The sequence below is a fragment of the Pristiophorus japonicus genome, chromosome 2 (assembly GCF_044704955.1).
Source record: "Pristiophorus japonicus isolate sPriJap1 chromosome 2, sPriJap1.hap1, whole genome shotgun sequence".
Lineage (NCBI taxonomy): Eukaryota > Metazoa > Chordata > Chondrichthyes > Pristiophoridae > Pristiophorus > Pristiophorus japonicus.
Window position 1 is genome coordinate 39,804,819 of NC_091978.1, and position 27,561 is coordinate 39,832,379.

Here is a 27,561-nt window from a genome sequence, read left to right on the forward strand (position 1 = left end):
CTGCCCTTACCCACAACTGAAATGGAGACGCCTCAACCTGCAGATCTACTGTTAGTAATGGACGCGTTTGAGAGTGAAGGAACCCCTGTCACTGCTCAACAAGTTAGGATCTGGACAAGCAATGCTCTATTTTATCGGTTGTGAAACGGTGTGTACTCAGTGGTGATTGGTCTGCCATACTTATGGAGATGCGTGAGGAGACCAAACCTTACAACCGTCGCAAGGCTGAGCCGTCCATTCAGTCAGACTGTTTACTGTGGGATAATCGTGCAATTATGCCTAAGAAATGTAGAGAAAAATTTGTATGTGAACTTCATAGCATTCATCCTGGTATTGTCATGATGAAGTCCATTGCTAGGTCTCATGTATGGTGGCCTGGAATTGATTCTGATCTGGGATCATGCATGCATCAGTACAATATTTGTGCGGCTAAGTAAAGTACCAGCGGAATCTCCGCTGAGTCTTTGGTTGTGGCACTGCAAACCATGGTCGAGGATCCACATTGATTTTGTGGGCCCGTTCCTAGGAAAGATGTTTTTTATCATAGTAGATGCATATTCTAAGTGGATAGTGTGTGTTCTGATGTCATCCAGCACATCTACAGCTACCATTGATAGCCTTCGTATCATGCTTGCTACTCATGGTTTGCCTGACATTGTGGTGAACAACAACGGATCTTGCTTTATAAGTCTCGAGTTCCAGGAGTTCATAAAACTCAATGGCATCAGACATGTGAGGTCAGCTCCATTCATGCATTCTAATGGTCAAGCAGAGGGTGCTGTTCAAACGATCAAGCAAAAAGTATGAAACTTGTAACTCAGGGCTCATTACAGAGACGGTTGTCAAGTATATTGCTCAGTTACAGGTCAAGATCTCATACCCTTACTGGGGTTCCTCCTGCTGAACTACTGATGAAGGGAAATCTTAAGACCAGGCTTTCTTTTGTTCATCCTGATTTGAATGGTCGTGTTGAAAACAGACATCAAAGTCAGCAATGATGTCATGATCATGTTGCCGTGTCACGTGACATCTTGGTCAACGATCCACTTTATGTACTGAACTATGGTCAAGGTCCAAAGTGGATCGCCGGCACTGTTACAACCAAGGAGGGCAACAGTGTTTATTGTCGTGCTCAAGAATGGGCAAACATGCAGGAAACACCTTGACCAGGTTAAACTGCGGCACACGGATGAACTGGAACCAAGTAAGGAAGATTCAGTCAGTGACCAACCAACCATTGTTCACTCATCAGAGGACTCTGCTGACATTATTGACTCTGAACCTTCAGTCTCTGATGTGGTCATGACCACTCCCATCAGATCGGTTACTCAGCCCTCAGTCTCAATGGACTCAGAACGCTCGCCCAGAGCCAAAGTTGAACTGTGACAAGCAACTCGTGAGAGGAAAGCCCCAGACCGTCTTAATTTGTAAAAAGACTATTGTTAAGATTTTAAAAGAGGGATGTGGGGGTTATGTATTAATGCTTGGGGGTCACCAGACACCAGAGGGCGCCGCGGTCGGAGGTCATCAGGCTGTATGCATGTGGCATGTGTGCTTGGTCACCTGAATAGAAGCTGGGTGTCTTTATCATGCTGGCACTCTTGGGCTGGAATAAAGATGGATCAGGTTGCATCTGAGTGAGTTTACAGTAACCAAACTCTTGAGTCATCCTGGTGTGTGTGTGTGTGTGGATGTGGAATGGGGGGGGGGGGGTGGCAGTGAAGAAGGTTCTTTTGTCAATCACCATAAATCTGTGTCCTCTGGTTACTCACCCATCTGCCACTGGAAACAGTTGCTCCTTATTTACTCGATTGTTCATGAATTTGAACACCTCTATCAAATCTTCTCTTAACCTTTTCTGTTCTAAGAACAACAACTCCTGCTTCTCCAGTCGATCCATGTAACTGAAGTTCCTCATACTTGGTAGCATTCTAGTAAATCTCTTCTACACCCTCTGCCGGGCCTTGACATCTTTCCTAAAGTGTGGTGCCTAGAATTGAACACAATATTCCAGCCGAACCTGTGTTTTATAAATGTTTTGCATAACAGCCATGCTTTTGTACTCTATTCCTCTATTAATAGTATAGTATAATATTCAGCAGTCCCTCGTGTCGAGGATGACTTGATTCCACACCGAAAAGGGATGAGTTCACAGGTGTTTCGATGAAGGAGCCAATATTCCAGGTCCCGAAATACATGTTGAAGGGTGGAAGATGCCTGTCTGTGCATTTTTTTTTTTAAAACATGTGGTGGCCGTTGCACACCAGTCACCACACAGGCTTGACAGAGCTAGGTCTTGGTCCAGTGGCAAGGGTTAACCAAGACGACTGGAGACCAAGCTCTGCTGCTTTATTAATAAAGCCAAGGTTTATAGCCTTCTCAAATTGTCCTGCCACGTTCAAAGACTGTACACATATATTCTCGGGTCTCTCGGTTCCTGCATTCCCTTTAAAATTGTACCATAGAGTTCATATTGCCTCTCCCCATTCTTCCAACCAAAATGTATCACTTTGGTGTTAAATTTCATGTGTCATGTGTCTGCACATTTCACAATTCTGTCTATGTCCTCTTGAATTCTATTACATTTCATTCATAGGCAGTCCCTCGGAATTGAGGAGGACTTTCTTCCACTCCCAAAGTGAGTTCTTTGATGGCTAAACAGACCAATACGAGAGCCACAGACCCTGTCACAGGTGGGACAGACATTCGTCGAGGGAAGGGATCGGTGGGGCTGGTTTGCCACGCGCTCCTTGGCCTCTTCATGCTCTTTGCGTTGAGACTCGAAGAGCTCAACGCCCTGCCAGATGGACTTTCTCCACTTCGGGCAGTCTGCGGCTAGGGTCTCCCAGGTGTCAGTGGTGATGTCGCACTTTACCAGGGAGGCTTTGAGGGTGTCCTTATAACGTTTCCGCTGTCCTCCAGTGGCTCTTTTACCATGAAGGAGCTCCGCATAAAGCATTTTCTTAGGGAGTCTCGTATGTGGCATGCGTACTATGTGGTCTGCCCCAGCGAAGCTGATTGAGTGTGGTCAGTGCTTCAATACTGGGGATGTTAGCCTGGCCGAGGACACGGATGCTGGTTCGCCTGTCCTCCCAGGGATTTGCAGGATCTTGCGGAGACATCGTTGGTGCCCTCCTCCAATCATCAAGATCCACGGCGCGGCCCTGGACAACGTGGACCATTTCCCATATCTCGGGAGCCTCTTATTAACAAAGGCAGACATTGATGCAGAGATCCAGCTGTCTGAGGAAAAGTGTTTGAAGACCAAGCCCTCAAATCTACCACCAAACTTATGGTCTACAGGGCTGTAGTAATACCCGCCCTCCTGTATGGATCTGAAGCATGGACGGTGTATAGAAGGCACCTCAAATCGCTGTTACAGCACTCCTCATTGTTTACCACCTGTGAGTTTCACATTATCTGCAAACTTTGAAATTATGCTATATACCCAGGTCATTAATATATATCAGAAAGAGCAGTGGTCCTAATTCCGACCCCTGGTGAACACCACTGTATACCTCCCTCCAGTCCGCAATTTCCACCCTTAATTTCCTCAGTAACCGAAGATGCATCCCATCTGGACCAAGTGACTTTTCTACTTTGAGGACAGCCATCCTTTTAAGTGCATCCTCTTTATCTATTTGTATCCTATCCAATATCCGTACTGTCTTCTCCTTTACTACAACATTGGCAGCATCCTCTTTGCGAGTGAAGGCAAATGCAGGTGCCTTATATTTGATGTTTGCAACATCATTCACAATATGGTAAAAGGGGAATGTGTTGGTGTTCCAGTGCTTTGTGCCATGGAATAATATGCTAGTTTGCAGCTGTGATTGCCCACAAGATGCGTTTAAGTAATCTAGGATACATTCCTGTACACTTCCTCACAGTTAGTCCAAAAGAAGTTGGCAATGCCCATGCTCTAGACTGAACAGTTATCAGGCATGGGCAAAACCTTAAGAGGAGAAAAAAACATTTACAAAAATCACAATAAATATTTGCACCTACTGAGACACGAATTGGCTAGGATAGACTGGTGAATGATACTTAAAGGGTTGATGGTAGATAGGCAATGGCAGACATTTAAAGATCACATGGATGAACTACAATTGTACATCCCTGTCTGGCGTAAAAATAAAACGGGGAAGGTGGCTCAACCGTGGCTAACAAGGGAAATTAGGGAGTGTTAAATCCAAGGAAGAGGCATATAAATTGGCCAGAAAAAGCAGCAAACCTGAGGACCGGGAGAAATTTAGAATTCAGCAGAGGACGACTAAAGGCTTACATAGAAACATAGAAAATAGGTGGAGTAGGCCATTCGGCCCTTCTAGCCTGCACCGCCATTCAATGAGTTCATGGCTGAACATGCAACTTCAGTACCCCATTCCTGCTTTCTCGCCATACCCCTTGATCCCCTGAGTAGTAAGGACTACATCTAACTCCTTTTTGAATATATTTAGTGAATTGGCCTCAACAACTTTCTGTGGTAGAGAATTCCATAGGTTCACCACTCTCTGGGTGAAGAAGTTTCTCCTCATCTCGGCCCTAAATGGCTTACCCCTTATCCTTAGACTGTGACCCCTGGTTCTGGACTTCCCCAACATTGGGAACATTCTTCCTGCATCCAACCTGTCTAAACCCATCAGAATTTTAAACATTTCTGAGGTCCCCTCTCATTCTTCTGAACTGCAGTGAATACAAGCCCAGTTGATCCAGTCTTTCTTGATAGGTCAGTCCCGCCATCCCGGGAATCAGTCTGGTGAACCTTCGCTGCACTCCCTCAATAGCAAGAATGTCCTTCCTCAGGTTAGGAGACCAAAACTGTACACAATACTCCAGTTGTGGCCTCACCAAGGCCCTGTACAACTGTAGCAACATTCCCTGCCCCTATACTCAAATCCCCTCGCTATGAAGGCCATCATGCCATTTGCTTAATTAGGAGGGGGAAAATGGAGTACGAGAGTAAGCTTGCAGGGAACATAAAAACTGACTGCAAAAGCTTCTACAGATAGATGAAGAGAAAAAGATTAGTAAAGACTAATGTAGGTCCCTTGCAGTCAAAATCAGGTGAATTCATAATGGGGAACAAGGAAATGGCAGACCAATTGAACAAATACTTTGGTTCTGTCTTCATAAGGAATTCATAAATAACCTCTCGAAAATACTAGGGACCAAGGGTCTAGCGAGGAGGAGGAAGAAATGAGGAAACTGAGGAAATTCCTTATTAGTCAGGAAATTGTGTTAGGGAAATTGATGGGATTGAAGGCTGATAAATCCCCAGGGCCTGATAGTCTGCATCCCAGAGTACTTCAGGAAGTGGCCCTAGAAATAGTAAATGCCTTGGTGGTCATTTTCCAACATTCCATGGACTCTGGATCAGTTCCTATGGATTGGAGGGTAGCTAATGTAACACCACTTTTAAAAAAAGGAGAGAGAAAACAGGGAATTATAGACCAGTTAGCCTGACATCGGTAGTGGGGAAAATGCTGGAATCAATTATTAAAGATGTAATAGCAGCGCATTTGGAAAGCAGTGACAGGATAGGTCCAAGTCAGCATAGATTTATGAAAGGGAAATCGTGCTTGACAAATCTTCTAGAAATTTTTGAGGATGTAACTAGTAGAGTGGATAAGGGAGAACCAGTGGATGTGGTGTATTTGGACTTTCAAAAGGCTTTTGACAAGGTCCAGCACAAGAGATTAGTGTACAAAATTAAGGCACATGGTATTGGGGGTAATATATTAACGTGGATAGGGAACTGGTTAGCAGGCAGGAAGCAAAGAGAGGGAATAACCGGGTCCTTTTCAGAATGGCAGGCAGTGACTAGTGGGGTACCGCAAGGTTCAGTCCTGGCACCCCAGCTATTTACATTATATATTAATGATTTAGACAAAGGAATTGAATGTAATATCTCCAAGTTTGCAGATGACACGAAGCTGGGTGGAAGTATGAGCCGTGAGGAGGATGCTAAGAGGCTGCAGGGTGACTTGGACAGGTTAGGCGAGTGTGCAAATGATGGCCGATGCAGTATAATGTGGATAAGTGTGAGGTTATCCACTTTGGTGGCAAAAACAGGAAGGCAGATTATCTGAATGGTGACAGATTACGAAAAGGGGAGGTGCAACGAGACCTGGGTGTCATGGTACATCAGTCATTGAAAGTAGGCATGCAGGTACAGCGGGCAGTTAAGAAAGCAAATGCCATGTTGGCCTTCATAGCAAGAGGATAGGAGCAGGGAGGTCTTGATGCAGTTGTACAGGGCCTTGGTGAGACCACTCATAACATAAGAATTAGGAACAGGAGTAGGCCATCTAGCCCCTCGAGCCTGCTCCGCCATTCAACAAGATCATGGCTGATCTGGCCGTGGACTTACCACTTACCCGCCCGCTCCCCGTAACCCTCAATTCCCTTATTGATTAAAAATCTATCTATCTGTGACTTGAATACATTCAATGAGCTAGCCTCAACTGCTTCCTTGGGCAGAGAATTCCACAGATTCACAACCCTCTGGGAGAAGAAATTCCTTCTCAACCTGGTTTTAAATTGGCTCCCCCGTATTTTGAAGCTGTGCCCCCTAGTTCTAGTCTCCCCGACCAGTGGAAACAACCTCTCTGCCTCTATCTTGTCTATCCCTTTCATTATTTTAAATGTTTCTATAAGATCACCCCTCATCCTTCTGAACTCCAACGAGTAAAGACCCAGTCTACTCAATCTATCATAAGGTAACCCCCTCATCTCCGGAATCAGCCCAGTGAACAGTATTGTCTGCAGTAATCTGAGGAAGGACATTCTTGCTATTGAGGGAGTGCAGCGAAGGTTCACCAGACTGATTCCCGGGATGACATATGAGAAGAGACTGGATCGACTAGGCTTATATTCACTGGAATTTAGAAGCATGAGAGGGGATCTCATAGAAGCATATAAAATTCTGATGGGATTGGAAGGTAAGATGCAGGAAGAATGTTCTCGATGTTGGGGAAGTCCAGAACCAGGGGTCACAGCATATAGTACAGAGATGAGGAGAAACTTTTTCACCGAGAATTGTGAAGCTATGGAATTCTCTCCCACAGAAAGTTCCTGAGTCCAGTTTGTTGGATATATTCAGAAGGGAGTTAGATGTGGTCCTTGTTGCTAATGGGATCAGGGGGTATGGAGAGAAAGCAGGAGTGGGGTACTGAAGTTGCATGATCAGCTGTGATCATATTGAATGGTTATGCAGGCTCGAAGGGCTGAATAGCCTGCTCCTGCACCTATTTTCTATGTTTCTATTAGAGATGGTAACACTGATTTCAACTTCTAGGATTTACCTCAATGCACAAGGAAAGTTTGGATGAATAAAGCCTTTCGACGAAGTTGATCGCGTGCTTCCAGAATATCTTGCCATCTCATCTAGCTGAACAGACATACAGGACATAATTTTAAAACCTCATCCAAACAACAGCACTGAAATACCAGCCTAGATTCTGTGTTCAAGTCACAGTGTGGACCCAATCCCATAACCTGCTAACCCAAAAAGAGGTCTAACTACTGAGCCAATGTGATGCCCCCATGTATATTTGAGGCTTCACAATGGCACAATGTTTAGAACTTTTTAGTTCATATTTCGTAATGCTCACAATAGTCATATTCAAAACTGATTGACCAATAATTGTTAATTTTCAGATATTATGCTACACTGTACACGACAGGCATGAATGGCCTCGTTCTGTGTCATAATTTTCTATGATGATTGGACCGAAGAACAGAAGTGGTGTTGGGGGCACGGGAGAAACAGATTTATGTCTGCACCAACATGACTAATTATTCTGCACTGCTAATTTAATAAAATTTAAACAATGTCCTAAGGTGTAGACACCCAAAAAGGGCATAAGTGCCGAATGCATGTTTTATCATTTTTTGCACTGTCGGTGCTGAGGGAGTGCTGCACTGTCGGAGGTGCCGCCTTTCGGATGAGACGTTAAGCCGAGGTCCCCGTCTGCCCTCTTCAGTGGACGAAAAAGATCCCATGGCCACTATTTTGAATAAGAGCAGGGGAGTTCTCCCTGGTGTCCTGAGGCCAATATTTATCCCTCAATCAACATTAAAAAAACCCAGATTATCTGGTCATTATCACATTGCTGTTTGTGGGTGCTTGCTTTGCCCAAATTGGCTGCCGCATTTCCCACATTATAACAATGACCACACTCGAAAAGTACTTCATCGGCTGTAAAGCGCTTTGAGACATCCAGTGGTCATGAAAGGTGCTATATAAATGCAAGTCTTTCTTTTCATTACTCTGATTTCAAGCCATAATTATTCAGTACAGTACAGACTACTTCTGAAATGGTTAGGATTTTCACCTACCCAGTTTTAGACCAGTGAGTAGGTTATGCAGAAATTTCTAAAAAAAAATTTAGCATGATTCTGGTTTTTAAAATGCAATTCTATTTTCTCTCATGATGTTGAGGTGTTAGTTATTAAGGTTTTGAACAAAATTTCATCAGTGAAGCAATCCTCAGAACTCAAGCTCTGATCCCATCCCGATCTTCTCCGATCCAATTATGGATTTGGTCAAACACTGATATTACAAATTCAGGTGGATACTTTCTCGCATCAGTCGCTCCCCACTGTCCTATATCTACGTGTGTGATGGTGTAACCCAGGGATCTAACATACAGGAGAAATGCCTTAAGTGTGTCCACAGTAATCGGAATGAATGTGAGAAAAGGAAATGGTTAATGCTCATGATACCATGAAGGCTTACTCAAGACATTCAATACTGCTGGCTTTAAAATACCGCTGATCGGAAAATCTAAGTTAGAACGTCCAACCACTGAGGGACCAATCTCGGGATTGCTACCAGTGCCACGTGATAGTCAGAGTAGGAATCGCAGGATAGCGCAGATGAATACGTGGCTTGAGCAGTGGTGCAGCAGGGAGGGATTCAAATTCCTGGGGCATTGGGACCGGTTCTGGGGGAGGTGGGACCAGTACAAACCGGACGGTCTGCACCTGGGCAGGACTGGAACCAATGTCCTCGGGGGAGTGTTTGCTAGTGCTGTTGGGGAGGATTTAAACTAATATGGCAGGGGGATGGGAACCAATGCAGGGAGACAGAGGGAAACAAAAAGGAGCCAAAAGCAAAAGACAGAAAGGAGATGAGGAAAAGTGTAGGGCAGAGAAACCCAAGGCAAAGAACAAAAAGGGCCACTGTACAGCAAAATTCTAAAAGGACAAAGGGTGTTAATAAAACAAGCCTCAAGGCTTTGTGTCTTAATGCAAGGAGTATCCGCAATAAGGTGGATGAATTAATTGTGCAAATAGATGTTAACAAATATGATGTGATTGGGATTACGGAGACGTGGCTCCAGGATGATCAGGGCTGGGAACTCAACATTCAGGGGTATTCAACATTCAGGAAGGATAGAATAAAAGGAAAAGGAGGTGGGGTAGCATTGCTGGTTAAAGAGGAGATTAATGCAATAGTTAGGAAAGACATTAGCTTGGATGATGTGGAATCTATATGGGTAGAGCTGCAGAACACCAAAGGGCAAAAAACGTTAGTAGGAGTTGTGTACAGACCTCCAAACAGTAATAGGGATGTTGGGGAGGGCATCAAACAGGAAATTAGGGGTGCATGCAATAAAGGTGTAGCAGTTATAATGGGTGACTTTAATATGCACATAGATTGGGCTAGCCAAACTGGAAGCAATACGGTGGAGGAGGATTTCCTGGAGTGCATAAGGGATGGTTTTCTCGACCAATATGTTGAGGAACCAACTAGGGGGGAGGCCATCTTAGACTGGGTGTTGTGTAATGAGAGAGGATTAATTAGCAATCTCATTGTGCGAGGCCCCTTGGGGAAGAGTGACCATAATATGGTGGAATTCTGCATTAGGATGGAGAATGAAACAGTAAATTCAGAGACCATGGTCCAGAACTTAAAGAAGGGTAACTTTGAAGGTATGAGGCGAGAATTGGCTAGGATAGATTGGCGAATGATACTTAGGGGGTTGACTGTGGATGGGCAATGGCAGACATTTAGAGACCGCATGGATGAAGTACAACAATTGTACATTCCTGTCTGGCGTAAAAATAAAAAGGGGAAGGTGGCTCAACCGTGGCTATCTAGGGAAATCAGGGATAGTATTAAAGCCAAGGAAGTGGCATACAAATTGGCCAGAAATAGCAGCGAACCTGGGGACTGGGAGAAATTTAGAACTCAGCAGAGGAGGACAAAGGGTTTGATTAGGACAGGGAAAATGGAGTACGAGAAGAAGCTTGCAGGGAACATTAAGGCGGATTGCAAAAGTTTCTATAGGTATGTAAAGAGAAAGAGGTTGGTGAAGACAAACGTAGGTCCCCTGCAGTCAGAATCAGGGGAAGTCATAACGGGGAACAAAGAAATGGCGGATCAATTGAACAAGTACTTTGGTTCGGTATTCACTAAGGAGGATACAAACAACCTTCCGGATATAAAAGGGGTCAGAGGGTCTAGTAAGGAAGAGGAACTGAGGGAAATCTTTATTAGTCGGGAAATTGTGTTGGGGAAATTGATGGGATTGAAGGCAGATAAATCCCCAGGGCCTGATGGCCTGCATCCTAGAGTACTTAAGGAGGTGGCCTTGGAAATAGCGGATGCATTGACAGTCATTTTCCAACATTCCATTGACTCTGGATCAGTTCCTATGGAGTGGAGGGTAGCCAATGTAACCCCACTTTTTAAAAAAGGAGGGAGAGAGAAAACAGGGAATTATAGACCGGTCAGCCTGACCTCAGTAGTGGGTAAAATGATGGAATCAATTATTAAGGATGTCATAGCAGTGCATCTGGAAAATGGTGACATGATAGGTCCAAGTCAGCATGGATTTGTGAAAGGGAAATCATGCTTGACAAATCTTCTGGAATTTTTTGAGGATGTTTCCAGTAAAGTGGACAAAGGAGAACCAGTTGATGTGGTATATTTGGACTTTCAGAAGGCTTTCGACAAGGTCCCACACAAGAGATTAATGTGCAAAGTTAAAGCACATGGGATTGGGGGTAGTGTGCTGACGTGGATTGAGAACTGGTTGTCAGACAGGAAGCAAAGAGTAGGAGTAAACGGGTACTTTTCAGAATGGCAGGCAGTGACTAGTGGAGTGCCGCAAGGTTCTGTGCTGGGGCCTCAGCTGTTTACATTGTACATTAATGATTTAGACGAGGGGATTAAATGCAGTATCTCCAAATTTGCGGATGATACTAAGTTGGGTGGCAGTGTGAGCTGCGAGGAGGATGCTATTAGGCTGCAGAGTGACTTGGATAGGTTAGGTGAGTGGGCAAATGCATGGCAGATGAAGTATAATGTGGATAAATGTGAGGTTATCCACTTTGGTGGTAAAAACAGAGAGACAGACTATTATCTGAATGGTGACAGATTAGGAAAAGGGAAGGTGCAACGAGACCTGGGTGTCATGGTACATCAGTCATTGAAGGTTGGCATGCAGGTACAGCAGGCGGTTAAGAAAGCAAATGGCATGTTGGCCTTCATAGCGAGGGGATTTGAATACAGGGGCAGGGAGGTGTTGCTACAGTTGTACAGGGCCTTGGTGAGGCCACACCTGGAGTATTGTGTACAGTTTTGGTCTCCTAACTTGAGGAAGGACATTCTTGCTATTGAGGGAGTGCAGCGAAGGTTCACCAGACTGATTCCCGGGATGGCGGGACTGACCTATCAAGAAAGATTGGATCAATTGGGCTTGTATTCACTGGAGTTCAGAAGAATGAGAGGGGACCTCATAGAAACGTTTAAAATTCTGACGGGTTTAGACAGGTTAGATGCAGAAAGAATGTTCCCAATGTTGGGGAAGTCCAGAACCAGGGGTCACAGTCTGAGGATAAGGGGTAAGCCATTTAGGACCGAGATGAGGAGAAACTTCTTCACCCAGAGAGTGGTGAACCTGTGGAATTCTCTACCACAGAAAGTAGTTGAGGCCAATTCACTAAATATATTCAAAAGGGAGTTAGATGAAGTCCTTACTACTCGGGGGATCAAGGGTTATGGCGAGAAAGCAGGAAGGGGGTACTGAAGTTTCATGTTCAGCCATGAACTCATTGAATGGCGGTGCAGGCTAGAAGGGCTGAATGGCCTGCTCCTGCACCTATTTTCTATGTTTCTATGTTTCTAACAACATTGCCGAAGTGTAAATAAGCTCTGAGCTAACCTAGGGTTGAATTAACAGCAACTAAAACACAACTCCACTGTGGCATCAGAATATTATATATTAAAAGGTACATTAAGCTTTGCAAAACAGCACAGTATTTAACCTACTTCAGGCAATAGCTTAGGAGATCTGCCATAGTATTAAGGATGCATTCACTAACGGAGTTTAGTGTTGGTGTAAAGCAGTTTTGACTTTGTACCGATACTGAACCTGCGCAATAAAGGTGTTTCGGCCCAAATTAGTTCTAGGGTGAAGTGGAGTGAGACTCCCTCCTCAAAGAGCTTCATTCCTGTGTCAGGTTGGGCTCTGGATTCTGGCTGCTTTCACACTGTAACTGAAGCATCTATATGATGTGAAAGTAATTCCAACCAACACTACAATTGTAGTCTAAATGCTCCCCAAAACTCAAATAGCTAATGGATATCATTGTTCAAAAGCTTAAAGTCCAGAATTGATGCTGCAAACTTGATTGCCAGACTTGGTTTCAAAAATCAATTGTGCCACTGAAGTCTACCATCATTGGTAAAGAATGCTTTGAGAATAGAATGAAGAGTAACAGAAATGTAACAATTCAATTAATTCTACAAATTCTGTCAAAAGTCCACAATATAACTGAAAACTTTCAAAATTATAGTTTTGTTTAAACCCTTCATTAAGTTTGCTTTTAGAAAAGTATACAAAATACATTATATATACATCCATATATTTCTTTACTTTAAAATGAATTAAAAATTAACTAGATACCATGCTTAAAGGCTCTATAACAAGATATTTCATGTCTAGATTCTGCTGACCAGTGTTAAATACTTTTTTAAAATGTTGAAATTATTTCTTACGTTTGCAGAATTTGCAAGGCCAAGAGGAATGAGCAGGGAAGTGGGACTAATTGCATCGCTCTTTCAAAGAGGCAGCACAGGCACGATGGGCCGAATGGCCTCTTACTGTGCTGTAAGATTCTATGTTGTCAGGCCCTCTTAAAAAAAAGACTTGAACTCAGGACTCCAAACCGCCAGGAACACAGTTTAATCATAGTAACACAATACTATTTGTGCATTACATGCACTCCATTATACATTGTATCATCTGATCACCAATCTGACCTTCCTGGTGCCCGCTAGCTGACATTGTAAATGGCTCCCTCTCAAGCACTGTCCCCCCTTGCCTTCAGAACCGCTGCCATTACCAGCACCCTCAAAAATACCACCGTTTGTCCTTGCAGGCTATCATCCTAATCCCATCCTCCCTTTCCTCTCAAGTCCTTGAACGTGTTGTCACCTTTCAAATAGATTTCCATATTTCCTGCAACTCCACTTGAATCTCTCCAATCAGGTTTCTGCCCTCCAACATCACGAAATCAACACTAATCGATTATGAATGTGACTGTCGTACATTATCCCTCTGTAACCTCTCTGCAGCCTTTGACAGATAACCACACCATCCTCCTCTACTACTATTGTCCAGTGTCGAGCTCAATGGAACTGCGCTTGCTTGATTTTACTATACCCATAACCAAAGCCAGAGCATCTCGAGCAATGACTTCTCTTTCCACTCCTGTACGGTCACCTGGGAAGTCCCTAAAGGATCCATCCTTCATCCTTTCCTCATCAGATACCCTAAAGCAACATCACCACCAACAGGAGGTTATCTTCCACATGTACACCGATGACAATCAGCTCTATCTCTCTTGATCCCTCCACCTCATTTGACCTGTCAGACTGCTTGTCCAACACCCAATCTTGAATGAGCCACAATTTCCTCCAGCTAAACATTTGGAACACCAAAACCATCATCTTCAGCTCTTGTCACAGACTCTAGCCCCACCCCACTCACTGACTCTGGCTGAACCAGACTGCTCAATACTTCACCTTCCTACTTGATCCTGATCCTATATTCTCTCCATCACAAAGACCGTAACATGCCACCTCTAAGATCACCTGCCTGTGTCCCGATCTCAACTCATCTGCTGCTGAAGTCCTCATCCAATCCTTTGTCATGCTCAATTATTCCAATTGTCTTCTGGCCAGCATCCCATTCTCCACCCTCTTAAAAACTCTGCTGCCCATCACCCATACCAAGTCCAAATTACTTATCGCCCTTTCCTACCCGACATACTTTGCTTCATAATCCCCCAACACTTCAGATTTAACATTTTCATTATTGTGTTTACATCCTCTATTGCCTCTCCCCTTCCCAACACCTTCTCCAGTGTTATTTGCACACCTCCGAACTTGCCGCTCCTCTGACTCTGACCTCTTACTTCTCCCTGCCTCAGCCCCACCAATGGTAGGTGTGCCTTCAACTCCCTAAGCCTCACACTCTTCAAATGCCTCCCCTAAACTTCAGCCTCTCTTTCCTCCTTTAAGAGCCAACTTAAAACCTATGTCTTTGGCCAAATTTAGAACATCTCCCTTCTCTGTTTGCTATCTATTTTTCCTTACTGCTCTTCGAAGCACATTGTGACATTTTTCTATACGCTAGGCGTTATATAAATGCAAGTTATTGTTATTGATATGCTGTATTCATTTGGGATTTATTCTACCTTAAAGTCAACTAAAATATTTATCCCAAATATCCAAAAGTCGGGAGAGGAGAAATAATAGTGTGAAATGCATGACTTGCAACATTTGCTGTCTTTTGTTTTATTTCTTTAAAATAATTCATACAAATGGTTACAGTCACAAACATGATTATTTCAACCAAAATATTGCTAGCCTACCACATTAACAGGAATCGATGTAGGCAAAGAAATGCTGCTACTTTCCAGTAGTCTAGTGCCTGTACGCATACCACCAATGATATACATTTAAACTGGTGACAGTAAGCATAGTGCTGCTTCGTATGAAACTTTGTTTTCAAAATCTCTTTGCAACATTCTCCTCAGCCCCCAGAAAAATAATGGGAATTCATGCCGAAAAAAAATGAATCAAGGAGAGCATTGATTTTACTAGCTGATACTAAAAAAAAGACAAGCAGTTACAAAACAATGCACTGCATGGCATATAACACAAAATAGGGAATTTACCTTGGTTTCCTGAGACGTCTGAAAACTGCCTCTTTTTGGGCGTGAATTTAATGTATAAAAGAAAGATTATTTTCTTCTCAAAAAATCAGTTTTACTGAATATCTCCCTTGGTTTCTGTTTCACAGCTAAGCGAACAAACCTTTAAGTTCTAAAACTGTACACAGACATAGTACATTCATGATAGAATTAACTACTAGAACTTTTCTTGCTCACAGGGAACCCATATGACACAGAAACAGTTAATCAGTCCACTGGACAGGGACAAGCTACAATTTAACGGAGGAACAAATTTATCAAATTTCTTCTTCTCTCCCACATCTTGATTTGAAGTTGGACCAGTTTCTAAGCTCAGTTACTTCCATAGTCCATAGTTCACCATTATTCAACAACCAGGTATTTTCTGAACTTCTCTGATGGTGAAGGTCTCAGGTCAGGAATGCGGTCCATCTGGCTACAATTGGTCACCTGTGTGATCTCTGTCAGACTCCGGTTTGACTGTTTGCCCTGGGGAAGGGGCGTGTGGTGGGTGGGCTACTGTGGAGAGGCTGTGCGACAACTGCACAGCACTGGGAACTATTCCTTCGACTGCTGGTGGCATTCCAGTGGGAGGCACCCCAACAACACCTGGTGGATACCTGGGGGAGGGAGATAAAAATCAACAATGGTTTAGCGTTACTGCCCTTCTCAACCACACATCAAAATGCAAATAAACTAGAAGACACAAGTACAGAAACTGCCACGCCTCACAAATAAACAAGTAGGAACAGTTAATGACGTTTATTAACTCACTTAAAATATACTTGGTTACTGACATGGCTGAACATTATTAGAACAGATACACATAGATCAAGCACTATTTGGTGCACTCGGATTCTGGTCAGTTGGTGTGTGGAATGGCAAACACTTGCTGTTTGACAGACAATCCTTCTTACTTCCCGCCTCCAACTCCACTCTCTTCTCAATATTCTTTCTCTTCTTTCGTTATTTTACCAATACAGGGAATTTACCAATAGTCTGCGTTTCACTGAATTTTGAGCTCTTGTTCTTCTTAAGCTCCAAAAATGCTGCTGTACATATATTTCCTCTCACTTTGCATTTTAGCTCTGTTGAAAACAATTCACAGTACTCCAAATCACCTTTCCCAAGACCTAACACTATACGTTCTTTAATCTTCCCTTCACCCTACAAGCTTAGCCTCAATCTAACCACCACTGCTTGATTCACCCTCTCTTCCCTGCATTACAACAGGGACTACATTTCAAAAGTACTTCATTGGTTGTGAAGGACTTTGGGAGGTCCTGAAGTCATGAAAGGAGCTATATTAAGGCAAGTTCTTCCTTTGTTTCTTTCTCTCCTACTCACCTTAGCATCACTCTCAGCTAGGTCAGAAGGTTAAATTCATGCCTCATACCAGCATTAGAGTTCACCACCGAAGCAGACACTCAGTACTGAGGAAGTGCTGTATTGTCGTAGGTGTACTCTGTACTCTGGGTGGGGTCCTTCAATGTCTATCACCAAGAGTGGCTCGTAGCACCTCTACTGACCGAGCCCTGTAGGACATAGCTGCCAGGACATCACTGCAGAAATTCCTTAGGCAAGCTTCCTTGGACCAACCTTCAAGTTGCTTCATCAATGAATAATCTTCACTCGGTCATAAGGTCAGAAGTGAGGTTGTTTGCTGATGATTCCACAGTGTGCAGCTCCATTCACAACTCTTCTGATAATGAAGCAGCTTACAGTAGGCCTTGGACAATATCCAGGCTTGGGTTGACAGGTGGGAGGTAACAATTGCACCACATAAGTGAAGGATAATGGCTATCTCACATAAGAGAAAGTCCAGCCCTCTCCCCTTGACCTTCAATGATACCACCATTGACTTATCCCCCTCTATCAACATCTTGGGGTTACCAAAAGCCCAACAGGTCATATCAACACCGTGGCTGCAAGAACAGGACAGAGGCTGGGTACTCTGCGACATGTACCTCACATCCTGACCTCTCATCCGGATGGGTATCGCTGCAACAACACTCAAGAAACTCAAGACCACCCCGGACAAAGCAGTTCCCTTGATTGGTGCCCCCACTGCTGAACTCAGTATCTAAATCTTGCACCACCAGTAATCTGTGGCTGTAGTATGTGCTGCCCCTGGGCCCTCGCCTGTTCTGGGCCCCGAACACCACGCTCTCCTGGCCCGGATCACGTCGCTCTACAATCTCTCGCCGCTCCTTTGCCCTGACCTTGGCACTCCTCTGCTGCTTGCCGCCTCTCCTGCTGTACCTGCTCACGCTCCAATCAGCAACCTGGATTTTGGAGACGACTAATCCGGTCACCCTCCTCCAAGTCGTCGCCCTCCTGAACCAGCTCATACTGTACCTTGCAGTGCCTCCGCACCTTTTATGGCCCCAACCTGCCGCAGATGGTTCCTCCCAGGTCGGGACCACTACCACTGCACTAACTATTGACGGTAAATGTCTTATTCATCTACAATGCCTTCCCTATAGTGCTTACCTATAGGCAGCACCATTTAGCTCTGGGTGAACTACTGTAGGGTCCATTCCAGTCCAGTGAGTAGCTGCAGTCAGGTAATCTTTATTAATACAATTTTTCAGGCTGTCTGGGATTCGACCTACAGAAAACACACAAGGTATGTTTTGTTAACTGTCCCATCTCGCAGCACAATAAAAGTATAGATCTGGAATAAAACTGAGCACAAGGACCATTAATAGGAATAAGCAACACGTTCATACTTGGCATGCCCTTACTAAGGTGTTGTAAGCAAATTTTTGCCCATTGTTACAAACTTGCAAAAAAGATTTTTTTCCACTTTACATTACTCCAAGCTTTAGTATAAACTCAGATGACAATGTCTGGACCCCCCGCTGCCATGTGCTGGTTGGTATAGGAATAAGACAAGGGCCATAACTGAATGGCTGAAGAGATAGAGCAGGAGTCCAGATTCCTGGTACATTGGGACCTGTTCGAGGTGGAATAGCCGGTACAGGATGGACAGGTTCCATCCGAGCAGTGCTGATATTTTCAAAAGGAGTTTGATAAAATGCCACATCGGAGATATCAATAAAACTAAGTGACAAGGTATTAGAGGGCAGTCAGGATAGGAAGTTGAGAAAAAGACAGAATACAGAGAATAGTGCTTAATGTATGTTTTTCATCTTTGAGAATATAATAAACACTGGTAACTCGGGGTCAGTATTAGGATCACTGCTCCTTTCTGTATGTGTATATATTATACTAGTCCAATGGTTTATATACAGGTAGTCAAAACTAAGTGCAGTCTTCAGGTATAGCAGGGTTACAATTGGTAAATAGGAATTACTAGAAAGGCTGTCTGTATTTAAAAGTTGGTAAGTCATCAGGGATGAGGGACTTCAGTAACGTGGATTATACTCGAGAAGCTGGAGTTGTTCTCCTTAGAGCAGAGAAGCTGGAGACGTGATTTGATAGAGGTGTTCAAAATCATGAGGGGGTCTAGACAGAGTAGATAGAGAGAAACTGTTCCCATTGGCGGAAGGGTCGAGAACCAGAGAACACAGATTTAAGGTGATTGGCAAAAGAACCAAAGGCTTCACGAGGAAAAACTTTACGCAGCGAGTGGTTAGGATCTGGAATGCACTGCCTGAAAGGGTGGTGGAGGCAGACTCAATCATGGCTTTCAAAAGGGAACTGGATAAGTAACTGAAGGAAAAAAAATTGCAGGTCTATGGGGAAAGGGCAGGGAGTGGGACTGGCTGAAGTGCTCTTGCAGAGAGTCGGCATGGGCTTGATGGGCCAAATGGCCTCCTTCTGTGCTGTAACCATTCTATGATTCTATGTGAATAGATCCAGGGTATAATTGTTTCGGGGCAGACAGACATAATTCAGTCCTCAGTGAAGTTATACATTCTGTCCTTAATTTTCTACAATTTTATTTATTGCTATTTATAGTAAAATAGCTACATTTTAGTAATTTAGGAAGCAGAGTTGGTTTTAGCCTAAAAGCTCCTCTACATTGAGGAGTTTGGAGATGCAAAATTGAGGTGCTGCAGTGTCACATTTACGGGAGGATGCAATTAAAGCACGACAAGTTTCCATTATAAATGTAGACATAGGAACTTAAAATGGAAAAAGCTGGCACAGAAGTGTGACAACAGGACAAGGATTTGTAGACAGAAATTACACACAAACTTACAATTTTCAATGTAATAATATGTGAGCTTGGATATAGGTGGCACAATATCACAATTTGCAGCAAACACAGTGAAGAAGACTGTGAAGTATCAGGAGGACATGGACTGATTATTATATTGGGCAGGTAGAAGTCATGTGAAAATGAAGGAGGGAATACATTTTAGCAAGAAGACAAGGAGAGGAAATGGTAAAGCTTTAAAAAGGAATAGAATAACAGTGGTATACATTCACAAATCTTTGAAGGTGGTAGGGCAAGTTGTTAAAGTTGTCAAAAAAACATGCGAGAAGCTAGGTTTTACAAATAGAGGCATCAAATACAAACGCATTGTTTGCAATTAGAGTATTGTGTCAGTTTTTAGTGCCCTGCTTTAGAAAGGATATCAATGCCATGGAATGGAAACACAAGAGATTTACTAAAATAGCACAAATGAGAAGCTTTCATTTTGAGAAAAGAATAGAAAAAGTCAGACTCTTTTCATTAGAGAAAAGAAGGTTAAGAAGAAATCTTTGAGAGGTGATCAAAATATGAAGCGTTTTGATAAGATAAATAGGGAATAACTATTATTGAAGTCAATGGAAGCGGGCTGCCGACTCAGTATCACCTGTTTTGCACTGTTGCACAAAGTCAGGATCTACCCCACTGAGTCAGACTCAAGTCACAGTTTACAGCAGCTTACCGGTTATCGCTCTCCGGATTTCTCGGGCTGCCTCTTCTCTCATCTCAATTGAGGCCTGTTCACTGTACCAGGCAGCATGCGGCGTGCAGATTAGGTTTGGAGCATCTTTTAAAGGACCTTGACTAAAACTGTAGAATATATATATACGCATATATTTTTATAAAATTAATATCCATTCAATCTGATTGAAAAAACAATTAAATACTTTCACAGTCAGTTAAGATGTACAATTGTGTTAAATCATATTAACTTTTTTTTGTAAATGTAATGATCAGTTATAGCTCATGCTAATAATGCTACCAATGGTCATCCAGCGATACATCAATACAGACGTTGTGTCCGTGTATCAGTAATGTTGTATGATTGGAACCCTGCACGATTGTAGAGTGCCTCGGATTAGTCTATGCTAACCATGTGAGACGAGAGCCATCAGATCCTTTCCAGCTATCACAGTTCCTCATCCACTACACAGTATCCCCAAAATAAACTCTTTTTTCCTTGGGGTCGATTTTAATGCCCCTGCAGATTTTGGAGGGGCAGGGGGTGAGGCGAGTGAAAAGTGCACTGGCAGCCCTAAGTTTGAGGCCTGGGTTTATTTTAAGTTCTGGGCCTGTCCACAACAGATGGGAGGGGGAAGTTTGGGCGACCAGAGGCCTCCAGCTGATTAGATTCCCCAAAAAATAATTTTTATCGCATGATTAACAAATTAAAAGGAAGGTTCGTCAGCAAGCAGGTGAGTCAGGTGGAGCATTCCTGTTCCTCCTGGCCCCACAGAGAGAAGTTTTTCACCTACCTGGGAGGGCCGCTTTGTCCTTCCCGACAGTTGCCGACCTACCTTCACCTGGCGAGAAAGCTGCATTGGCTTCCCCGCTCAGGTTAGAGTTAAAATGCAATTGGGTCCCACTAACGTAATAGGACCCCGACTTGAATCAATCCATGAGGCGTCCCGCAGCCACTTAACTGCAGTGAGCAGTCAAAATGGTGGCCAGCGAGATTTCAGCCGAAACAGAGTGGTAAGTCACCAAGCTGCATCTTAAAGGCACTTGGGGAGGAATGGGTTAAAATTGACCCCCTTAACCTTTTTTTGCTGTTTATTAAGGTGAAGGATGTTAGTGCTTGGGAATGACACACTTCCCAGTTCAGACATCCAGCGTCAACATTAAGTACTCCTAGGTCAGGTATAGCACAGCTGGGTGCAGAGTAAACCTCCCTCGATTCTGCCAACAATGTCCTACCTCAAAACAACATCCCCCACTCCTCCTGCACCAGAATGGCATTTTCCCCATTTCTCTCACCAATCATCTTTAAGTCTGTCAGAGTGAAATTGCTAAATTAGGGACAGTTTGTGCTGTAGGCTCATATGTTAAGAACTGGGTTGAGACCTCCTAAACTCCATTGAGAGAGGACCCTTTCAGCTGGCAGATAGATATTTCCATTCCATCAGTCTGGGGTTGATTTGAACCAGGTGTGAAAGGCTATTAAATAACCCACTGCATTACCTAGATTCCCCTTAAAAATATTTTTTAATCACATGATTAACAAATTAAAAATGTAATAATTTGCAAATTTTATCTAAAGTTTTCCATCAGAACTTCCAATCATTCCAATGTCTTTCTATTCCCAAAGCAAAATCGCAACTTCAACTCTACATATACCATCCACCACAAAGAGAGGACCAGATCCACACACAACTCTGGGCCCTGTTCCAACTCAGGCTTGATCTCCTAAGGCCTAATGCGAAGCATGTATCCCCAGGCGGCTAAAGACATGCATATTTTGAAGACTCTCTGTCAAAGGCCTCCAGTGCCAGCTCCAACTGCTCCATGATTTTCTGCTCTGTCTGTCCCATTGGGTTTTGATCAGTGCTGACTTGCTCTCACAGCTCTTCAATTGGCGCTGCTGGCACCAGGCTCTCCCCCACTGCCTTCCATGGCTTTGGTCCCACGAAAAGAGTAACAGAAACACAAAGAGGGAGAATAATAGAACTAAGAGAGTGAGAGTGTGTAATTTGGACACAGGGACAGATCGACTGAAATACAAAGTCAGGAAGAAACATGAAGAACAGAGACACGGCGAGAGAGTAACAGAAAAAAAGGCAGAGAGTAACACAGTGAAACAAGAAAAGGCTAAACAAAGCACGAGGCATAGGGAGAAGGGGCATTTATTCCAGAGGGCTCCCAAATCTTTTGATGCAGCCTTTCATCCTGCACAACTGCAAGATGCACAAAATAAACTACAGTGGTGGTGAAGTCAGTCCCTCAACCCAAAATCCTCTATCTAGTTAACATAAAGCACTCAACAAGTAGCACCGTATCGAACAAATTTGATCTCGGTTGCAGGCCCAAAGACCAGCTTTGAGTGATCCCAGTGCCCATCTCAATGGAAATTCTGAGAGACAAACTGGTGACGGGTTCAATGCAGGCAAGATACAAGGAACACTGTGCTTCACACCCCAACTATCTGAGCAACGGCGTGGGAGATCGATTAGTTACACATAATAAGAACAAACTTGCATTTATATAGCACCTTTCACGTCCTCAGGACGTTCCAAAGATCTTTACAGCCAATGAATCATTTTTGAAGTGTAGTCACTGTTGTTTGTAGGCAGACGCAGCAGCCAATCTGCACACAGCAGGGTCCTGCAAACAGCAAATGAGATGTTTTTTGGTGGTGTTGGTTGAGGGAGAAATGTTAGCCAGGACACCAGGGGAACTCCCCTGCTCTTCTTCAAATAATGCTGTGGGATCGTTTACATCCACGGGGCCTTGATTTAATGTCTCATCCAATAAGGCAGCATCTCTGACAATGCTCCAGATTGCACTGGTGTCAGCCTGGATTATGTGGTCAAGTCCGAGAGTAAGTTTGAACTCGCAACCTTTTTACTTGGAGGCAGCAGTATTACCACCGAGCCAAAGCTGACACAATGATTGGAGAACTGGTTGTCCAGATATAGATCTTTTACATCTGTGACCTGCCTGGGTTCAAATCCAGCCCAAACTGGTCTATTGAGTTTAGGATCTCCTTTATCAAAGTCCTACATAAAATAAGTTTGGGCAGTCTCAATCCAGTTCCTAGTGGGCATGGGCCTACAACAAAAAACTGTCCCTAACTTAGCACTAATTGACAATCTCAATCAGAAAAACCACAGGATGGCAAGTGAGAGAACTAAAGTAAAAGTCACACATGTGGTGTAGGAGCTGTGGCTGAGGCTTGATGTTGGGAAAGAAAAAAAACTTGCATTTATATAGGTGTCCTTCTCAGCCCCAGGACACCCCGAAGCACTTCAAGCCAATGAACGATGCCTGAAGTGCAGTAACCGTTATGTAGTCAATATGCACATAGCAAGATCCCACAAACGGCAATGAAATAAATGGCTGGTTAATTTGCTTTGGCAGTACACTGTCTTGGTTGAGGGATGAATTCTGCCAGGTCACTGGGCGAAATCCCTTCTCTTAAAAGTGCCACATGAACATGCAGATGGCTTAACATCTCCTCTGAAATACAGACCTTCTGACTCCCTCAGTAACTGCACTGAAATGGCCAGCTTTACTCTGTATCTGGGTGTGCTATACCTGGCCTGGGAGCATTTGATGCTGACACTGGATGCCTGAAATGGGTACAGTTCCATTCTGCAAGCAACTAGCATCCCACACCTTGATGAGCACAGAAATTTTAAAAAAAGATTAAAGTGATCCTGCAACTGGTAAGTTAGGTAATACAAGCTATGGATTCACACAGATTAAGTAGAGAAAAGGGATGTATACAGCCCATCTAGCTCATTCTTTCATAGAAACCTACAACCCCATCATCAACGCATCAAACTGTCTCTTGAATGATTCCAGTTATTGCCTCCACCACCCTATCGGAAAAGTGTTCGGAATATTCATTATTTGCTGTTCGAATACATATATAAATACAAGTTGTTGTTGTTTGAAGAAAGATCCTAAATTTGCCTTTCACCAATTTGTACCTATGTCCCGTTCTTCCACAGTTGTGTGGCATATTTTCCAGTGCTCTGGATTAACCTTTGCGATTCCACTTCGTATCATGTGATTCTATGATGAGACTTCATTTGTCCCCTTTCAAGGCAGAAAAGTTTTGAATTTCTCTATCCTTTCCTCATAAGTCAATTATCCTCAGACACTACTGGTCAGCCTATTGGAACGTACCTGCAACCGCTTCCGGAGTGTGAATGTTTCCCTTTTATCTCAATGAGCAGAAATGAATGTGGTGCTTAAGCATTAGCATTAGGACTTCAGACCTGTAAGGGCCGATTTTCCAACCCCATGGCCCCCCCTTCTATATCTGACCTGACTGTATTTTTGCGTTGTATAGGATTGGCATTCTCCGGTGCAAGAATGCATCTTGGTAAGGGGCTTGCTCCAAGAGATGAAGAGGCAGGTTTACTGCTGCTGGGGGTTTGGGAAGCCTGCAGCAGCAAGAAGAGCTTGCCTGTTTCTAGGCCATCTGCCCAAAGGTCAGGAGCCAGAAGGCTTTCAGCTCCAATGCAGCCCATAATGTTTTAAAATAAAAGGGACTTACCTTTTTGCTGCCTCTGGAACTTTCATGCCCGACTCTTCTCAGATCCTCTGATCTGAGGTGACTCGCACAAACTGCAAGACCTACTGAGTCTACAGGGCTGTAGTAATACCCGCCCTCCTGTATGGCTCAGAGACATGGACCATGTACAGTAGACCCCTCAAGTCGCTGGACAAATACCACCAACGATGTCTCCGCAAGATCCTACAAATCCCCTGGGAGGACAGACGTACCAACATTAGCATCCTCGACCAGGCCAACATCCTCAGCATTGAAGCACTGACCACACTTGATCAGCTCCGCTGGGCAGGCCACACAGTCTGTATGCCAGACACGAGACTCCCAAAGCAAGCGCTCTACTCGGAACTCCTTCACGGCAAACAAGCCAAAGGTGGGCAGAGGAAACGTTACAGGGACACCCTCAAAGCCTCCCTGATATAGTGCAACATCCTCACTAACACCTGGGAGTCCCTGGTCAAAGACCGCCCTAAGTAGAGCAAGAGCACCCGGGAGGGCGCTGAGCACCTCGAGTTTCATCGCTGGGAGCATGCAGAAATCAAGCGTAGTCAGCGGAAGGAGCATGCAGCAAACCAGTCACACCCACCCCTTCCCTCAACGACTATCTGTCCCACCTGAAACAGGGACTGTGGTTCTCGTATTGGACTGTTCAGCCACCTAAGAACTCATTTTAAGAGTGGAAGCAAGTCTTCCTCGATTCCAAGGGACTGTCTATGATGATGAAGACCCACTAACTGTGGGCAACCCCCACATTTGGGCCTCTGCCAAGCGGAAACTTGGGAAAATGGAGCATTATCACAGAACCCATTTTATTATCACATTACTACAATGCTTGCACTTTTATCCATGCGCAAGCATGCGGTGTCTCCTTCGGAAAATCCCGAGAGCTTTACATACAGTGAGAGTGGGGAGGAGACAGCACAATGGGTCTCTGCCCTGTATCCAGGAAGTAAGCATCGCCTGGGTGCACAGCAGAGGAAAATCAGCCTCATGCTCTACTGATTTAGCAATATCACTCAACATTTCATTTGCCTTGTTGATTGTCGTCCACAATGACTGGACATGGTGTCGTTCAGCTTCTCTCTGAGTTAGTCGACACCATCTACTGAGATGGTCTGTTAGTTTTTTTTTCTTCCACTGTGAAACATCTTGCGCTTATCGAATTTCATCCTCCACATGTGAAGTTTTCTCTAGGTCATTTTGTAGTTCCTTGGCTGCTAATCAGACTGGATTCCTCCCCTCCCATCCCTTACCAGATCAGTAGCATCTGTTTCTATGACCAGCTTGGGTTTTTGATTCCTGATCATTCAGGTGGATTCAAAACAGCAGAGGCAACAATTACGATTAATATGGGTACATCTCCCCAGCTTGTCATCACTCCCTTAATACCGGCTATTTCCTCATGCACTTCTAAGTTTAATCTTGGATGTCCATCTATTGACTTAAACCCGTGTAGCAGCCTTGCAGCAGAACTGATTTTATGGAAGTACCGATCACAGGTGCTTCCTGATAAATTAAGGAATTATTCCAACAGGTTCTCTCCACCCTCATTATTTCCCCACTATGTTAGTAACTTTTGTTTTTTTGGGGTATAATCTCTCCCTTTACTGACAAAACTGGAAAAAAAATTAGCTTTTGGATTTGACTATACCTAAACGGCTCCGATTCATGCACATCCAAGGCTGCTCCTCGTATCCTTCCTTCCTTCAAAGCTTGAGCCAGCGCCTTTTCATCGACGAGCCCACCCCGGGCAGCATTCACCAGAAACGCTCCCTGCCTCATCTGCAAATGGAAAACAAAATGAAAACTGAAACCTACGCTTAGAATAACTTACACCATTTTCTGATGGCTAATATCAGAATGCCCATTTAAAACGGAGATGAGGAGGAATTTCTTCTCTGAGGGTCATGAATCTATGGACTGTTCTGTCCTAGAGAGCTGTGGAGGCTGGGTGGTTTTAAATATATTCAAGGTGGAGATAGACAAGATTTTTGAACGATAAGGGAGTCAAGGGTTATGGGGAGCGGGCAGGGAAGTAGAGCTGAGGCCAAGATCAGATCAGCCATGATTTTATTGAATGGCAGAGCAGGCTCGAGGGGCTAAATGGCCGACTCCTGCTCCTATTTCTTATGTTCTTATGCTAAGTTAGATGGGTTAAACAGAAATAATTTGAAAATGAACCTAGAATAAAGGTTTCACGATCTGTAATTTTAGCCAGTGTAATTTATACATTTAATTGACCGAAGCAGAAAAACAGATCCAGGATACGAATGCCTCCCGAGGAATAGGATTTTTATTGTCTATAAATGAAGCTGAATGTAGATCTCATTAGTGTTAAAGCAGACGGTTATTTTCAGACATTTGAAGAGGAAATAACAGTTCTTTAACGTGGAGATGTGTTCAGAAATCCAAATGATACAATTTCAGATCTCCCACGACCTCCATGTTTTTAATAATTAAAATAGTTTCTCCTCTTACAGTAATCCAAGTTTATTATTTTCATATTTAGGCCAATAAAGTGTCAATTATTTGATGACATTACTGAGGCATTTGTGAGGGCAGTAATGTTAAATATGGCTTTCATTTGATTACTTTGCTTAGCTTGTTTTTTGGAGCATTCCAGCCAAACTGCTTTTTCAGTAATCATATATGTAGAAATAAAAGCTGGATCTGAGAGCATTGCATAGCCTTGAATGCCCATGTGGAAATTCTGAGTATAAACCCGAGAGACTGACCACACAAACAACTGTTTCACATATAGTCCAAGTACTCACCAAGGGATCCTAAATAGTAACTTACTTCAGCTAAATCAATAATTCAAAAGGTCATAATTTGACACAATATTAACATACAATTTTGAAAGTCCATTGTCAACTTAAGCAGCAGTCATTCAGCACTTAAACAAGTTGGGTACGCGCTTTCAAACCATTAAGTCTGCTAC

At 43.7% G+C, this 27,561-nt stretch overlaps 1 protein-coding gene across 16 annotated transcripts in view; it reads right to left on the reverse strand.

Moving 5' to 3' along the window:
* Positions 1–14,802: 14,802 nt before the first annotated feature.
* ctbp1 (C-terminal binding protein 1) overlaps positions 14,803–27,561 on the reverse strand; it is a 228,174-nt gene continuing 215,415 nt past the window's right edge. For all 16 annotated transcript variants that reach the window (XM_070866872.1, XM_070866874.1, XM_070866876.1 and 13 more), the window contains 4 exons: positions 26,272–26,402; positions 20,064–20,191; positions 17,710–17,827; positions 14,803–15,836 (listed from right to left, as the gene is read on the reverse strand). In XM_070866872.1, the coding sequence (XP_070722973.1) occupies positions 15,653–15,836; positions 17,710–17,827; positions 20,064–20,191; positions 26,272–26,402 (561 nt within the window). In that variant the 3' untranslated portion in view covers positions 14,803–15,652. The remainder of the gene's footprint in view (positions 15,837–17,709; positions 17,828–20,063; positions 20,192–26,271; positions 26,403–27,561) is intronic.